The 17393-nt window shown below is 47.2% G+C and overlaps 2 protein-coding genes across 2 annotated transcripts; both read left to right on the forward strand.

Annotated features, from left to right (window-relative positions):
- Positions 1-3193: 3193 nt before the first annotated feature.
- Positions 3194-14752, forward strand: LOC107187244 (organic cation transporter 1-like). The gene is made up of 9 exons (XM_015575278.1): positions 3194-3319; positions 3746-4096; positions 10675-10933; positions 11379-11470; positions 11559-11762; positions 12242-12488; positions 12990-13121; positions 13400-13757; positions 14424-14752. Exons 1-9 carry the CDS (start codon positions 3194-3196, stop codon positions 14698-14700), a joined length of 2046 nt encoding a protein of 681 aa, XP_015430764.1. The 3' UTR covers positions 14701-14752.
- Positions 14753-15592: 840 nt separating this feature from the next.
- Positions 15593-17177, forward strand: LOC107187281 (tubulin beta chain-like). Its single transcript, XM_015575317.1, has one exon. It carries the CDS (start codon positions 15811-15813, stop codon positions 16930-16932), a length of 1122 nt encoding a protein of 373 aa, XP_015430803.1. The 5' UTR covers positions 15593-15810; the 3' UTR covers positions 16933-17177.
- Positions 17178-17393: the final 216 nt, after the last annotated feature.

Consider the following 17393-nt stretch of genomic DNA (forward strand, 5'->3'; position numbering starts at 1 on the left):
AGTACTGTAATTGCCTAGAAATCGACCAATCACGGACCACCGTGCAAAAACCGTTAGTCGACGGATCGCAGGTAGCTTCTATTGGCGGGAAATCGAAGAGGTGTAAATTATGAGTAGACTTAAGTACAAACTTAAAAACTTCAGTATAAACTTTAGTCCATTTTGGATTCAATGGAATCTTTAATAAAGGAAAGAAATCTTTCAGGTAATTTCAGTTCTGTAAATAGCAATTTCGAAAAATCTGCACGCCTGAAGTAGCTACTAGAATTGAAGGGCCATGTCCGTTCTGATTCGACTGTATCCGTTTCGAATTAGAAGGAAGCTGGACCGAGAGAACGAACGCACGACACGGGACAGTATGCGAACCGGGACGATACGTTGTTTGCACTCGTGACGTCACACTCGTGGAATCGTAACGTGCAACGGAGGTTTTAGATTGCACACGCGTGTGGTATCGTGTCATGTGGTCGATAAATCTAGGATTCTGGGGGGTATTTTTACTTCTATGGTTATTCGTTGCTCGACAGGTACCATACACTGCCAGCCAAAAGTATGGGACCAGACTTCATGATGAACAGTAAACTAAAACTTTCTTTAGATATTATACGGGAATAAACTCAGTATGCATACACAACAATTAAGTGAAAATAAAAATAGACAGAGTTACAGCACCATAGTATGCAGTAAGGAATTAATAAAAAAAAAAAAAATTTTAATTTTATATTAACTTAAAATGTATTGTGATCAACTTGAAAACGAACCAAATATCTTCATATCTGAAATCCTGTTGAGAAATAATGTTTCTGCATAAATGGTTATATTCCCATATAAAAACAAATGGTTCGTTTTTATTTAAATCACAATATACACAAGGCTTGAAAATTTGAAGGTCGTTTTATACAAATCATTTCAAATTAGTTCCATACATAACTTTCATTGTATCGTATCTTTGTAGAAAAATATTTTTCTTTTTTTTATTATCGAACCTGATCCGATACTTTTGGCCGTACAGTGTATGGTCCTTATTCCCTTCTGAATTTCCTCGGCGTCGATGTTTGTCCTTCAGTTCATCGGCGACATTTTCGTATCGTTCGGACACGCGAACGAGGAGAAATCGTAGACGGTCGGATTATTATTGGTAATGTCGTGACGATTTCAATTTGCGCGGCTTTCCAGAAGATTCGAAAGAGACCGACCACGACGATTCGTCGTCTGTAGCCCCGGCAAAGCTCTATCAACGTTCAGAGGATGGATATAATCGTGCGTGGTATCGAAGACCTAGATCAACGACGACCAATCTTCATTTCCCTCCATTTTCAAGCGATTATTCCTGCTAGACCCGTACACTTTCCACGATCTATCCGTGTAACCTTTGAACTGTGCGATAATTCGTATCGATGATTTTCAGATCGAAACGCCTCTCTCTTCTTCATTCCCTCTCTTGTGCCACGCTCTTTATGCTTGGCTTACCGCGTCGCACGCGAGTAACGAAGATAAATTGTTGAACGGCAAGCATAACAATCGTCTGGGAAATAAAAGCTGTTGCAATTAGAGGAATGAATCTTCCTAGGCCACAGAAGGATACACCGATACGACCTTTGCGACGATATTTTGAATATCGATACCTGTCACTTCGAATATTGATATTTTGTATATCGATATTTAATTAGATGGTATATTCCAGTATCGATACTTGACCCATAAATATCGGAATTTTGATACAATCGGTGCATTTGCCGTAACGTAACAGGTGCTCTCGTAAAGTTTGCGATTGGTCGATTTCTTTTCCACACTGTTATACATCTTACACTACATATATATAACGATACGTATCGACACCAAATATCGAAACAATTCAAATGTACCTAACCCTACATATGTATCGATACGTATCGACACCAAATATCGATACAATTCAAATGTATCGCTACTTTGCACGTGTTATTTCCACAGGCGGCCACCGATTAGTTACGGCCCAGCAGGTGTGAACGGTGAACACGTTGGGGCTACGGTGACACGCACGGTCCAATCTCGACGTAACGTCGACTGTGACGGTGGTGACGGAGACGCAGAGAGGCGCCGTCGAAGACGATGCTCGAGAGGATCGGAAGAGAGCGGCGTATAAGAAGGCGCGAAGACGTTCGTTCGCCGCGCTTCACGCGATCCCACCGAATTCGACGGTTCACCATCCGTACGCGTCGCGTTCTCAACACGTATCGGTCCGTTCGTATTGGTTCCGCACGAGGGTAGTAACATCGCGTATCAGGAATCGCGAACCGATCATTCTGCAACGGACTTGACAACGTTTCGGAGCTGTAGAAACCATCTAAAAACAAACAAAAAAATAAAAAACTTTGGTCCAGAAGATACTTGGTAAGAGATATACGTATTTTTTCCTCGAAGAGGCTGCAACAACGTAGTAGATACATTATGTGTACCACGTCGCACGCTCTTTTGTCGAACTCTTAGTGTTCCGCGTAACGCCGTAGCTGCTCGACGTCGTGTGCTCGTGGTGTCCCCCTCGGTTCGAATCCGCAACGCGGTCGCGACGCGTGCTTTCCAAGCGGATGTTTAGTTCGAAGAACGTAGCTCGGCGACGAGCCCGCGTTTGCACCTACGCGATACGGGAGACGAGATCCACGGGGACCAGGACGTTATAGGTTCGAAATTGTTTACGTTTCACGCGGTACCTGAGGAGTCCACGTGATCATTTACGAAGAAAAAGAAGAAGAGGAACCAGATCCAGGAGGATCAAAATTATAGGTTCGAAATAGTTTCTGTTTCACACGGTTGGTACCTGAAGAGTTCACGTGATTGTTGAAGAAGAAGCAGAAGAAGAATAGGAACCAGATCCAGGGGACGAAGACTATATAGGTTAGAAATAGTTTCAGTCTTACACGGTTGGTACCTAAGGAGTCCACGTGGTCGCTGAAGAAGAAGAAGACGAATAAGAGGAACCCTGGTAAACTACGGCTGGAAAAGGGAATCCAGGAGGAAGAGGAAGTGGGGTGGTTCTTCGGGGGTTGGAAAATCGAGGGTTGTTCATGCCCTCGTGGAGAGTCTCGCGGCGGTCATGCCGCGTGATCGTGGGGCGCAAGTGAATCGGTCAAACGTCGTCGTCGGTAGCGTGGATCGTCGTCGTCGGCGCGACCGTGGTGTCGTTCACACGCGAACGTTCGTCAACGGGTAAAACATGAGCTCGATCGACTTCGACGAGGTACTTGTGCACGTGGGCGAGAAGGGCAAATACCAGAACATCATGTACTACCTTCTTTGCATACCCGCGACATTGCCGGCCGCTTTCCTGGCGTTCTCGCAAGTGAGTCCCAACGACAGACAGACAGACCTTAACCCTTTAACGGTGTTTGACGAGTATACCATTATAATTTAATTCAATTTTACAGTAGGTGCACTCATTCAGTGTTCGTTCAACGAGTATACTCGCCACTGCATAATTTCATCACGAGCAGATACACGTTTCCAAAATGAAAGTTCCACCGTTAAAGGGTTAACCACGATTCGATCAAGCTATAAAAAGCATGTAATAAATATACATACATTTTTTGTTTATTAATCCATTTGCATCATTCGAAAAAAAAAAGGAAAATTGGCCCATATCACACAAATTTTTTTTATTGTATAAAAACAGAAATGTTGCAAAATGCATAAAAAAGGAAAACAACTGGCGTACAGAAAGAATTCATGATCTATAACAAGACCATACACATGGGAATTTTTCCCACAGGTGTTCGTGAGCGCGTCCCCGGAGCATTGGTGCAGGGTCCCTGAGCTGGAGAACATGACGCATCTGCTGACGCTCGAGGAAAGGAAAGCTCTGTCGCTGCCGTACGTCGAGAAGCCTGACGGAAAGCTTAAGTACTCGAGATGCACGATGTACGACGTGAATTACACGTCGATCGTCGAATCCTGGCTGGGACGAGGTATCCACGAAAACACCACGGACGAGGCCACCGATTATTGGTCGAGGTCTCGGTTACCACCGCCACCGGTCGGCAACCCCGATTGGCCGGTGAGCAAATGCCGGAACGGCTGGATCTACGACAACCGGGACTACGACAGCACCCTCGTCACCGAGGTAAACGCGTCTCTTTCTCTATATTTCGATCGACTCGATACACACTGCCTGGCACAATTGTCAAAACTACCCAACAATTTTCAATTCTTAAGCTGCATCTACACCATGAGTGCGACGTACTCGGATCCGCTTCGAAGTATTCGTGGCAAGACGAAAAGGTTTTCAGCCCCTCGTAAATTTGTTTCTTGCCCGAAGCCGAGCCTCTGCTTAGCTTCTGTTTACTCTGTTTTGATTGGTTTCACAGGGAAACTCCCCCAGGTGGGTGAGAATAACGCCGTTTTGGTCGCATATTTGTTGCCCTTCTTGAAGCCGAGTTATCGGATTCGGTATCGCGTCGCGAGGGAAAAAGCGGTCGCGACAAAGTGGGTTGACGTCGTCACGTATTCCGTTTTGCATAATCCTCCTACGCGTTGCCACGTCTATGTCGACGAATTTCGCGCCCGAGAAAGGGAGAACAACAAGTCCAGAAAGAGAGAGACAGAGACGTTAGCGAGTACGGAGCGGGTCGAGTTTCACCGGAGGGCAATTCGCCTTGGCCTTTGCAGATTCCTCCCCGCTGGAATCGCCACGTGAAACCCACATCTCTCTCTCTATCTAGCTCGTGTCATCCCGGTGACTGACAGTCAGTGTGACCACCCAGAAAAAATAGTTTCGTGCCAATTTATACAGGATGAAGATATTAAATTTGAAAATAGTACTAAATTTATCAATCGATTGCGTTTCACTCTATAACAGGCAATTTTAAATGAAAGGGCAATTCAACATTTTTATTTAAAGGTCGATATTACTATCTTATCCTGGCCCGGGCCCCGTTCTGAGCTTCCATTTATGTCAAGAATTAATTGAATGAAATTTCTTTTTATGTTTCCCGTTTGAAACAATCCGAAATCGCACTAAATGTAGAAATGAATCAGGCCAAAGTTATTAAAATATAACGAAGCATTGTTAAAATAAATATTACCAATTGCGTACCCCCTCCTCCGATTTTCAAACAAGGTGACCCTCAAAGGTTCGATAGTCCTAGGCCCCAAAAATCTTAAGCTGCGTCCCCATTAGGCCAAATCGACCCATTAGCACGTGTCGATGACATATTCCCATATGTTCGGTTTTGCCGATCGGCATAATGGGGAGTCACCTTTAATATAACTCTCATATTGTTCTTATTATTCTTATTATTATCATCTGATACTAGATATCAATTGATAAACCTACTAAAAGACTAAAAATGGAAAAAAAAAAAAAAAAAAACTATTGCGCCCAGTATGAAAGTTCTAGTGGTGGGTCACACTGGACTGACTGCGTGGTGTGTGTCGTCGTCCCGTTCGTGGAATCGGGGGATTGTGCGCCCGTACCCGGTACCCGACCGCGCGCGTTAAGCTTCTCTTTCCGCTCGATAATATTCTTTTCCGTGAAAGCTCGCAGTCGGCGTTGATATAGAGACAGCTACTCGCGTGGCGGATGTAACAAGCGGAATCTGATCGTCGAATAGGGGTCCCGGTTTCGACGAAGTATATAAATCGCCTGGGGGTACGGGATTCGGTACAGACCACGCGGCGAACAGTGAATCTAACTAGGATTCCGCAGAGATACGCCGCAGCGAGGAGGAAAACAGAACGGAGCGGGTCGGCCGCGGTGCGTCACGTGGCACCAGACCTCGGTTCGCTCGTGTCTATTAAACGCGTTATTAAATTGCCGCAATTAGACAACGCGGGTAAAGCTGTTGTCGCAACGACGAGGAGGAGGAGGAGGAGGATCGTAACTCCCGGGGTCGAGGATCTAGGTGCCACTGCACACACTTGATTCTCGTGATACTGAACGGGACAATTCCACGTCGATCTCGCGTTCGACGGAAATAGTAACACCGAGCAGGAGTCAAACGAGTTTTTCCCGCGTCAAGAATAAGTTTCCCGAAGGTCTCCAGAGCTGGTGTCCGTTATGCGTTCGCGTGGTACATTAATGTCTCGATGAGTGCGACATACTCCGGTACACTTTGGAGGATTCGTGGCAAGGTGTAAGGGTTTTCAACCCCTCATAAATTTGTTTTTTTTTTGCCCGAAACTCGTGTCGTATTCATCGAGGGATAGTCAGTACAGTGATTCCTCGATGAATGCGACACTTCTGGTCTCCCGTTCGCTTATACAGAGCTTGGAATTCTGAAACCAAAGATATTTCTTTCAGTACCAACGAAGATTTCGAACACTCATCGAGGATTTACTGTACGAAAAACTTCAAGGCGTGACCCGAACCTCTTTTTACAAAGTCACTGTAGCTCGGGGACGCACTATAGTTTATAGTAGCGGGTGGGTTCACCTGTGTCGTCATGATAGGCCACGCCGGTGTAGCGACCGGCCCGATAGAGTTTGCGGCTACTCTGGTGGCGTCAGCAATTGCCGACCAATTTACCTACCCCCGCATCCGGTCATGCGATCTGTCGCATCAAACGCGCCTCGTACAAACTACCGGGACTCTACTACTCTCTGCTCTTACGAAGGGTATGTGTCCGTTCGCGCGCGCGCGCCAGTATATACTTCGCTCTCTCCGTGTCCGCGTTTCGACGTGACGCAAACAACGCTCGCGCTCGAGACCGATACCCCCCCTCTACGTCATCCCAAGCGCCCAATAATTCTCATTGGTTCACTTCTATGGTGGCACTCGACCGCGAAATTCTCGGGCGAGTAGGTACCGCGCTCTAGAACTGCTACGCCTCCGTATCGGGGGAATCGTACATCCTATCTAATAGGTCGACGCGAAAATCGTGCTCGAGTTTCTGACGCAGTGGCGGATTCAGAAGGGGACGAGTGGAGCGATCGGCCCCCTCCAAAACATTATATCGCTTATATACTTGTAAAAGATGGTTCAATAATGTACCTAGATACTTTAACACTTCTTGCCCCCTCCTCCCCTAGGCCAAGAAAGGTCTCTGCAATCCAGAGTCTGCATCCGTCACTGTTCTGACGTTGTTCCTCCCGTCCCTTTCTCTTTTCTTCCTTCTCTCCTGCTCCGTTCTGGTGTTCCCCTCTGACCGTTTCTATCTTCTCTCTCTCTCTCTCTCTCTCTCTGTTTCTCTCCGTCCCCCTTTCGTCGCGTTCCCGTTCTCCCTCCAGTCGTCGTCGTCGTCGGTGCCCCCGGTGACGAACGGTTCCATGAGCGCGAGAAGGGTGTAATCGCCGCGCGTATTTACACGCTCCGGATTTACGCAGAGACGGCGTGACGCACGGAGCCCGTTCGTGACAAATCCTGTTCTTCCGCTTTACGTTTTCCATCGTACCCGCGGGTGGCATTCTGCTCGCGTGAAACACACATTATCGTCTTGTTTCACTATGGTTTTGTTAGTATAGACAACGTCTAAGAATCGTGATGGGTAGGGTTGAAAGGGGAATACAGAGATAAAGAGAACGAGGGGAAGATTCGTTGGGATAGGAAATGGGGCGGATGCGTGTGGTATGGTACGAGACGATGACCCGTCTCGCGTAATCCTCGAGACATTCACCGGTCCGTTCATGGTCATCTCGAATCGCTCCGTCGGATCTAGACGTGCGGCACGCGTACGAAACCAAGGGCACGGCAAAGGACCGAAATCACCCACTAATTCGTGACTTTTAAGGTGCGTCTTCACGTGACAGTAAAATAAATTCTTGTCGTGACACTGTATGGCAATGCCAACCAATGTCATAACAAGGGACAAAGTGACGTAGCAAGAAGTAGTTTAGGGGTTATACATGTAATGTATAATACCCTTTCGTTCGTGGTAGTATTAGCATGGTCTGTACACAAGTTGTTTACTGTACATACATGGGCGTAGCCATTGTATCAATCGGGAAGTTTGGGGAGGGGGGGGGACCATGTGTACATATATAGTTCTATGTGACGTCACCTTGTCCCTACGAGAGGAGAATTCTCCTGGCAACGCTGCCGGGTCTCTCTGTGGCGGGCATTCGCGCGGAAGTCGCTTGCGTCCAGTTCTGGCAAACCGGATTTCCGGCTCGAGGCGCGGTCACTTTCGTCTACAACGAGAGAAAGACAGACGGAACGCAAAATTACGACGACGAAACACGGCGACTTTTGTGGATCTAACGCTGTGGACAGCGGCGTACACACAGAGAAGCGGCGTCGCCACTCCGCGGTCATATCAATATATCATTTTCGAAGTGTGTCAGGGTGATAAAATATGCACGCGCGAGTCGTTAAGCGGTCCTACGGGCGTCGGTTGCTATACACTGCCCTTGGCAATAACAACCCGTGGCGGCACATACCATCGGGCCGCTCGGACCGAGTGCCTCCTCCGTCCCCGTATTTCCATGCAATTTACCTTTTGCGTTTCACCCGGAGACATCAAAAAGTCCGTGAGTGGCAATTTGCTTAAATCAAACTTCGTGTTAAACCCATTAACCGGCCGCCCACTGTCGCGCCCCGATTATATTTGCCGAGGCTGATCGGCGCTCGATGAGCTTTCAGGTTTCCTCTGACGCTTGTTTACCGACATCGAAACGGCATTCGTGTATTTCTCGCGTGCTTGCTCTTCTCTCCATCGACCACCCCCTCCCCCCTTTAAACGAGAAGACTGCCTTTGCTACCGTGTGACGCCGCCACTTAGATTCTATAACAATCGGTAGGTAAACGGACCGGTAGCGTTGCTTCTGTTTGCTCGACCACAGACGAGGTATAGGAGTACACTTTGCATCTTATGAGAATTGGTGGCCCACTTAAACTATAGTACCGACACTTTAAAAAGCCTGTGATTCTGGCGACCTCTATGTTATGAGAACGGTGAATTTGCGATGGGTAGTGACACTAAAATGGAAATGGAGCGACGTCACCCTAGAAAAGTGGTCCGGAAAAATACATTGGTTGAAATGTCTATGTACCTTATACCTCGTCCGTGGCTCGACAGAACAGCTGGCTCATCGTGCAAACAAACGAGTGAACCACTCGACGCTCGATCGTACGTGTGAAATCACCGCGGATTCTCTCGTGTTCCAGTGTCGTTAAGTATACGTGAGCGCAATTTATTCGTCGCGGAGAATCGAACGAACGCGCGGCGAGCACGTAGCGCGCTCCATCGTACACGCGTCACTCAATTTATTGAGATTCCGCCGGCGGCACGGCGCGCGGCGACGATAACACGGACGACGACGCAAGATCGAATTCGCGTCAGGCTCACAGTTCGAACTTCTTTCTTGTAAATTAATACGTTAGCTAATATTCTTTCATAGACGAGATTCCGGCGATGCTCTTCGATGCGACAATCTGTTAATGCAGGATTTCCTATAAGCGTCAGATGCCTGCGTCAGCGTTCAAACGAAGTCTGCGATCTACAATACCGATTTCTCGTTTCATTCCATTGTTTCCGACGTACAACGTCCGCTTTGGTGTCAATTCAAACCGAAACCCACGTGTCTGACACACATACCAAATTTCAATTTTTTAAATCGATCGCGATCATTAGAGGGCACAGGGGTACGAGAGAAACGGTGTCTTTCTTTTCGTAAAGGGAGAGAAGAGCATGCTAGACGAGGAGGGGTGGAGGGGGGACGTTCTTCCTCTTGTCAACCGAGGGTGATGGACACCTCTGGCTGTGGGAACCCAACGGATCGCTACCTCGTTGCCTCGAACCGACACGCCGCGCACGCGCGTCTACGCCAAACGAGGCGGACCCATCGAAAAGGCAGCCTATTCTATCGCAAGAGATCATATATATCCTCTTCTGTCTTGAAGCTCGACGAACGTCAACGCGTCACAGATTCTCCGAAATTATTTGCTCACGGATTCGTGGGAAAAAACAAAGATCAAAGAAATTTCACTTAATTCCGCCTGTCGCGTTGTAAATATTATTCCAAGGCGTAACCTGATTCTTGCAGCGCGCGAAACCTTCGGGACCGATTGGACTTAAACGCATCGCGGTCGCGCGGACCAATACGTGCGCGCGCGCGCGCGCGTTTACCATGTATACGCGCAAGGGAAGAAGATAAGCGGACGTAACCGGAGCAATGACTTCTCCATAATGGAACGCTATCGGCTACGGGGCGCTGCCTGTGGTTGTTGCATCGTTTCACGTCAGATATATCACATGTGTACTCGCAATCTCGACTCGATTTTACACTGGAATCTTCCGGCGGGTCGTGACACCTCGACCTTGTTTCCACTAACGCGAGAACGAGCAGATTCCCTCGGAAGTCGGTACCACCATCGAGACACAGAGGGAGATGCAGGCCTGAATGGAGATTTTCGGGGGTTATCAAACCTTCTAAGGCCCCATTGATTAAAAAACAGTAGGGACGGGGGATAAATTTATGTAATAAAAGATACAATAAAATATATAAATATAAAAAATTAAATAACATTTAATCCTAACGAAATGGAAGGTTTAGAAGGGTGCCCCCTTAGAAAGTCGGGTCCAAGGCTACAGTCTCCTGAGCTTCCCCTCCCTTGGTCAGTTGTTGGAGAAATGTATCGTAGAGATACGAAAAAACCGCGAAACGAAATTACCTACACACACACACACACACACACACACACACATAAACAAACACATGTCGCGAGAATACGTAGCGTTTTAATGGCATTCTGCATCCACGTAGCTAGACTTGGTATGCGACAACAGCTGGTGGCCTTCCACCTCTACGACTTTCTTCTACGTCGGTAGTCTGTTCGGGAACGTGGTGTTCGGCTGGATCGCCGACAAATGGGGAAGAAGAACGGCCTTCTTCGCGATACTGTTTCTCGAGGTGATATTCTCCATCGCCACCAGCTTCAGCCCCAACTATGTCATTTACACGGCGTTGAGGACGGTCAATGGGCTGTTTTTTCCCGCCATCTACCAAATACCTTTCATACTTGGTAAGCAGGAAAAGAGGGTAGGAGAGAAGGTATAGGTGTAGCCAGGATGGCAGAGTGGGGGGAACATTCTCCACCCCAATAGAGGGGAAAAAGTGACCTTTGCCCTATTTTAGAGGTGGAATACAGTAAATCTTCGATGAGTCTTCCAAGGCTCCTGGGCACCGAATCTTTAGATATCATCCCCATCATTGGGCGCTTGACCGGTTTCACAAGGACCCCCCAGTGGTGGGGATAACGTCTGAACATTCGGTGCCGAGGAGACTTCGAACACTCATCGATGATTTACTGTAATTCCATTTTGCCCATCCCCCTACAGGAAAAAAATAATATTATGAAATTTACCCTAAGATAAATGTTACCCTCCCCTGATTGGATAATCCAGCTACGCCCATGGGAGGGGTTGATGTTCACCCCGGAGAAAGGAACAAAAACGGTTCTGTTTCAGCTCTGGAGATGATGGGCCCAAGGTATAGAACGTTCGCTGGAATGGTGATCTGCATGTTCTTCGCGTCGGCTATGTCCCTTCTGGCCTTACTGGTAACCACGTCTTTTCTTTCATTTGGAACGTTTAATACCACGCGAGACACAATCGTCGAAACAAAGACTTTTTTCGTTTGCCCCGTAGGGTTACTTGCTGCGACATTGGTTCGCTCTGTCACTGGCCACCTCGGTCCCGTTCGTTCTTTTGTTTAGCTATTACTGGGTGATACCGGAGTCACCGCGATGGTTGCTCAGCAAGAATCGTATCGACGAGGCGGAGGTGATCGTCCAACGTATGGCGAGGATCAACGGGAAAACGGTACCCAGTAATTTTCTTCGGAAAATGGAGGTAAGGAAACGTCACGATCGAGTGTCAGAAGCTACAGTGGACTAAATAATTTTATTTTAAATGAATATTCTAATCCGCGTGTCAGCACGAAATTAACTTTAAATAGCGACTATTAATTACCTACACGAAGTAAATCCAATAAATATCACTAAATATCTTATGCTACTCTGGGCTGTCCATAAAGATAGTTTATTCTTGTACACGAGTAGTGTTACAAATATTATATGTAAAATTAATTTGATTAACTTCTGTTTGCCTAAAATTTTCAGAATCATAAAAAAAGTTTTGATTATTATTCTTACTAGCTGAAAATTTTCGTATAATATACGATCTGCGGCCGCCCAGGTGCTATGGCACCTTTTGCACCCCCTTCAGGAACGGCTCTGGCCCCGAGCATGGCAATATAGTTAGAGTCCACTGTACGTGGTAGTGAAGCTACTAGTGAAACTACGAACCGTGTCACCTGAACCTGTTTTCAGGTGGAGATTCTACGAAGACAGGGGATTTCTTGTAACGGAACGAACTCGGGGGAGAACGGGACAGGTCAGCCCGAGGACAGATCCCCGCCACCGGCTGCAACCCCCATGGACCTGGTCAGGAATCCAAACATTCGGAAGAAATTCTTCATTTTGGCGTTCGACTGGGTGGCGAACGCAGTCGTCTATAACGGACTGTCATACAACGCCACGAACCTCGGGGTCTCCGATTACCTCGCCTTCTTTATTGGTAACACGCTCTCTCTGTTCACGAGGAAGTCCTTGATTGGATTCTCCGCCTCGTTCCTGCGCGTCGTCGCTTCTATAAATATGTTTTCGCAGCGAGATCGTGCGCGATTGTACACGATTGTATGCCGTGGGTACGTAATTACTAAACTACGGATGTATGCGCATTTATAGCGTCCCTTGACAAGCAAAACGTAGCAAATTAAATATTCTACTGAAATTCAATCATATTCGGGTATTACTATTAACATTTTAAAGTCCTAGAGTCCTAGAGAATAAGAAATAAAATTCGATCCAATTTGGTTTTTTTTTATATATCAGTGTTCAGAATTTGTAAATTTGCATAAACATCCGCAGTCTAGTAATTTTACACTGAATGATGTGAAACGCCTATTTCAATTCGATCGGTGTCGAGGTGTATCGATGATCGTCTAGGAAACGACTCGTTCTCTCGTAGGCTCTCGACCGATTCGAGCGAATTTCTTTGATCCGCGGTTGCTTGCAGGCGGCCTCGTCGAGATACCATCCTACGTGATCACCTGGTACGCGATGGATCGACTCGGCAGAAGATGGGTACTCTGTCTGACGATGCTTCTGGGCGGACTGGCCTGTGTATCCTGCATGTTCGTTCCCGAAGGTACATTCAAGTCTCTCGACACAACGTACAGTGGTTCAGAACGCTCTCTTATGAGTTCGAAAGCTTAATTAACATTTAATTTACGATTAAATTAACGATTTAGTTTTTAAATTAAATTAAAGATTAATTCGAGATATTCCAATTTGATTCCAAATGAATCTCAGTGTCTTTATGTACTTCAATTGGAACTCCTAAAACATGTTGCTCTGAACCAGTGCGCGTCGTTGCACTCACACCCAGAAACTTTTCGTTTTCTATACGCTTCGTCTATGTCGTAGCAGACGCGGTCTGGGTGACGGTGTGCCTGGCGATGATCGGAAAATTCGGTATTGCCGCCTCGTTCGCGGTCTTCTACGTTTTCGTCGGCGAACTGTTGCCCACGGTGCTTAGGTCGCAGGCGATGGGTATCGCCTCGTTCATCGCTGGCATAGGTTTGCTCGCATTCCCTTACATCGTTCATCTTGCCGTGTACTCGAGGGTCCTTCCGTTGATCATAATGGGTACACTGAGCGTCGCTGGCGCGCTCACGTCCATCTTCCTCCCCGAGACCCTCAACATCCATCTTCCACAGACGATCGAGGAGGGCGAGCTGTTCGGCGCGGATTTCAAACTTTGGTCCTGCCCGACGTTACCCAAGTCAGTGTTAATCTCGTGTGTCCAGTGTTGCCAGATTTTTTATACGATTCTCGTAAACACAGTTGTCTAAAATTGTCCAAAGTTGGAATAGTAGTGTCAACAAAAATTTTTTAATTAGAGTATAGTTTTTTACATACGTCGAAATGACCGTTCGTTCCATTTCTGGTACTAAAAACAGGGGTTCGTATTTGAACAAAATCATATTGACCTCAAAATGACCTCTAGATTTAACCCCTGTGTCATGATCATTGTTACCATTAGGTGCCCCTTTTTAAATCCTGAAACATTCTTTGTTAAAACTTCATTCTCCCGAATTAATCTGGGGTACACGTCTTTTTGGACCACGCTGTATATAATACATTTAAATTCGAAATTGTAACTTGTGATTTCAACAGAAAATTCATCGCAATTTTAGTAGAATAATCGTCCAAATTACGATAAATCGTACGATCTGGCAACACTGGTCTCAGCATTGCCAAAAGTAGGGAACAAAATGGCTACGTGGAGACATAATGTCGTAGTAAGAAGTAGTGTATGTAGCTCCAAAATGTGACATCACCTTGTCCCTGGAGTAGGGAATTCTCCTGGCGACACTGCTCACGTCTAGTTCGGACATTATGCTCAAGTGTCTTTTCACCACGCGTTCGTTTCGCCATGTTGTTTTAGGAAGGGGAAGGACGCAGAAGAGAAACGGGAATCGTTACCGTTACGGTATTCGGTAAACGGCCGACCTGGGAGTCGGTCCTCGACGTCCAAATCGCCAGATGAGGCGTCGAGCCAGGACGCAGAAAGCTGCAGCCAGGATCAATCGACGCGACAAGAACCGATGGAATCAACGTGGAAATCGTCATCCGTCGACGAAACGACGTCGGGAACAGGGAATAACGGGGAGAAACGGATGGACGCGACGATGGTCGTGATCGAGCGAAAAAGGACGCAATGAATTCGCGTGCTCAATTCCAACGACACATCTCTATTGTAATTATCAGTATAGACACGCATCATCGTATTTATTTGTCCGTTTATTGCGACGTTGTTCCCGCGCCTGCGAAGCCAGCAGCAACCTTGACTGGTGCCAGCGGCGTATCGAGGAACGTACACACCGTCCTCTATTCTCTGACTCGCGCGCGCGCGCGCGCGCGCACGATGATCGCGAGAATCGTTTGCTACAGGGTATAAGGCTGTCCCAGCCGACCAGACGACAATACACACCCTTTGTCGGGGATAAGAAAGTTTTTCGTCGTCGAATAATTCTAATTCAATATCTCGTATTTCGGTCCAGTTGGGCCCAAAGTTGGTGAAACGGAACGACCAGTGAATCAGAAAAATACGTTCATCTCGTCCAGCTTCGCGCCACGAATATACACAACGTGCGTTCGCGATGTGTCGCCAAGGAGAAGAAACGAGACAGTCGTCTGTTTCTGTTGTTTCATCGAGACATTTTCGACGCGGTACCCGACACCGAACGAGCCGAGGACACCCTCGAACTCCGAAATCCCTCGTCCTTTGAACTTCCTGCCCAGAGTTTGGACTCCATTTCTACGACGGTGACCCCGATTGGTGACATTAGTGGACTTTGTATATTCGAAGTGACACAGCTGGAAAAATGCGGGAAATAGTGCACGTCCAGGCTGGACAATGCGGCAACCAGATTGGTGCCACGGTCAGTGTGCGTGCGTGCGTGTGTGTGTACAGTCATTAGTTTCGAACGAAAGAATCATCTCGGCGATGAGATGCGATCATTTTGATCGTTTATAGACCTCCTACAATCGCGTAAGACTAGGGACGTATCGTTTAACCTAACCTAGACGTCGCGAGGATTCTCGATATATAGATCGAAATCACAATCGATACGGTTCTATCGCATTTCACCAGTTTCCTTTTCGAACGACAGTTCTGGGAGGTTATCTCCGACGAGCACGGCATCGACCCGACCGGTACCTACCACGGAGACTCGGATCTTCAATTGGAACGGATCAACGTGTATTACAATGAGGCGTCCTTTGGAAAATACGTACCTCGAGCGATCCTGGTCGATCTGGAGCCAGGTACTATGGACGCTGTTCGATCAGGCGCATTCGGGCAGATCTTCCGTCCCGACAACTTCGTGTTCGGTCAATCCGGGGCTGGGAACAACTGGGCCAAAGGTCACTACACAGAGGGCGCTGAATTGGTCGACTCGGTTCTCGACGTGGTCCGAAAGGAGGCGGAAAGCTGTGATTGCCTGCAAGGCTTCCAGCTGACCCACTCGCTAGGCGGCGGTACCGGTTCAGGTATGGGCACTCTGCTCATCTCGAAGATTCGCGAAGAATACCCCGACAGGATCATGAGCACCTTCTCTGTGGTGCCTTCACCGAAAGTATCGGACACCGTCGTCGAACCGTACAACGCTACCCTTTCCGTTCATCAGTTGGTTGAGAATACCGACCAAGTGTACTGTATCGATAACGAGGCGCTCTACGATATCTGCTTCCGTACTCTAAAACTGTCCACCCCGGCGTACGGTGACTTGAATCACCTAGTGTCCGCCACGATGTCTGGCGTGACCACGTGTCTTCGGTTCCCTGGACAATTGAACGCAGATCTGAGAAAGCTTGCTGTGAATATGGTCCCATTTCCACGACTGCATTTCTTTATGCCAGGTTTCGCCCCACTCACATCCCGCGGTAGCCAACAATATAGGGCTCTGTCCGTGCCGGAACTGACGCAACAAATCTTCGACTCAAGGAACATGATGGCCGCCTGCGATCCGAAACACGGGCGCTATCTGACGGTGGCCGTGGTGTTTCGTGGCCGAATGTCCATGAGGGAGGTCGACGAACAGATGCTAAACATCCAGAACAAGAACAGCTCGTATTTCGTCGAGTGGATACCGAACAACGTGAAGACAGCGGTTTGCGATATTCCACCGCGTGGATTGAAGATGTCCGCCACGTTTATAGGGAATTCGACTGCGATTCAGGAACTGTTCAAACGAATCTCGGAACAGTTCACTGCTATGTTCAGGAGGAAAGCGTTCTTGCATTGGTACACCGGCGAGGGTATGGATGAGATGGAGTTCACCGAGGCCGAGTCGAATATGAACGACTTGGTCTCCGAGTATCAGCAGTATCAGGAAGCCACGGTGGAGGATGAGGGAGAGTTTGACGAGGAGGAAGGCGCGGAGGAGAAGTGAACGGATTTTTCGCAATCTATTCTTCTCCGTTTCGACCTTCTTCTCCACGGGGACCTCGACTCGGGAATATTCGAAATTTCTTGTGCAAGGTCTTTGGAAATAGGTTTTTCAACGGGACACGGAATTTTCGTAAAACAAAAAAATATGATTTTTTAGTAGCTTTGCATATCGCGACAGCGATTATTGCTTTTTTACCGATCTTTTCGACACCGAGATTTTCGATCGATTTTTATATATACGTAACCGCACCCTTCTATATACATATATATATACACATATACATATACATGTATCTACCCGTCTGTCTGTTTTTTGTTTGTCTGACTGTCTGATTGTTTGTCCGTTTACCTTATTACACACGTGTATACAAATCTTGTATATGATTTTAGAGAAAGTGTATTTAGCTTTGTTGGAAATTCAATAGATACTCTTTACGGGGTAACGAAATTGTTCGTCCACTT

The sequence above is a fragment of the Dufourea novaeangliae genome, unplaced genomic scaffold (assembly GCF_001272555.1).
Source record: "Dufourea novaeangliae isolate 0120121106 unplaced genomic scaffold, ASM127255v1 scaffold99, whole genome shotgun sequence".
In the NCBI taxonomy this organism is placed as follows: Eukaryota; Metazoa; Arthropoda; class Insecta; order Hymenoptera; family Halictidae; genus Dufourea; species Dufourea novaeangliae.

Excerpts from the sequence above, each read along its gene's own strand:
- LOC107187244 (XM_015575278.1), top strand. The coding sequence starts at position 3,194 with ATGAGCTCGATCGACTTCGACGAGGTACTTGTGCACGTGGGCGAGAAG. Across the intron at positions 13,122-13,399 it reads CTGCATGTTCGTTCCCGAAG|CAGACGCGGTCTGGGTGACG; the intron begins GTACATTCAAGT and ends TCTATGTCGTAG. Across the intron at positions 13,758-14,423 it reads TCCTGCCCGACGTTACCCAA|GAAGGGGAAGGACGCAGAAG; the intron begins GTCAGTGTTAAT and ends ATGTTGTTTTAG.
- LOC107187281 (XM_015575317.1), top strand. The coding sequence starts at position 15,811 with ATGGACGCTGTTCGATCAGGCGCATTCGGGCAGATCTTCCGTCCCGAC.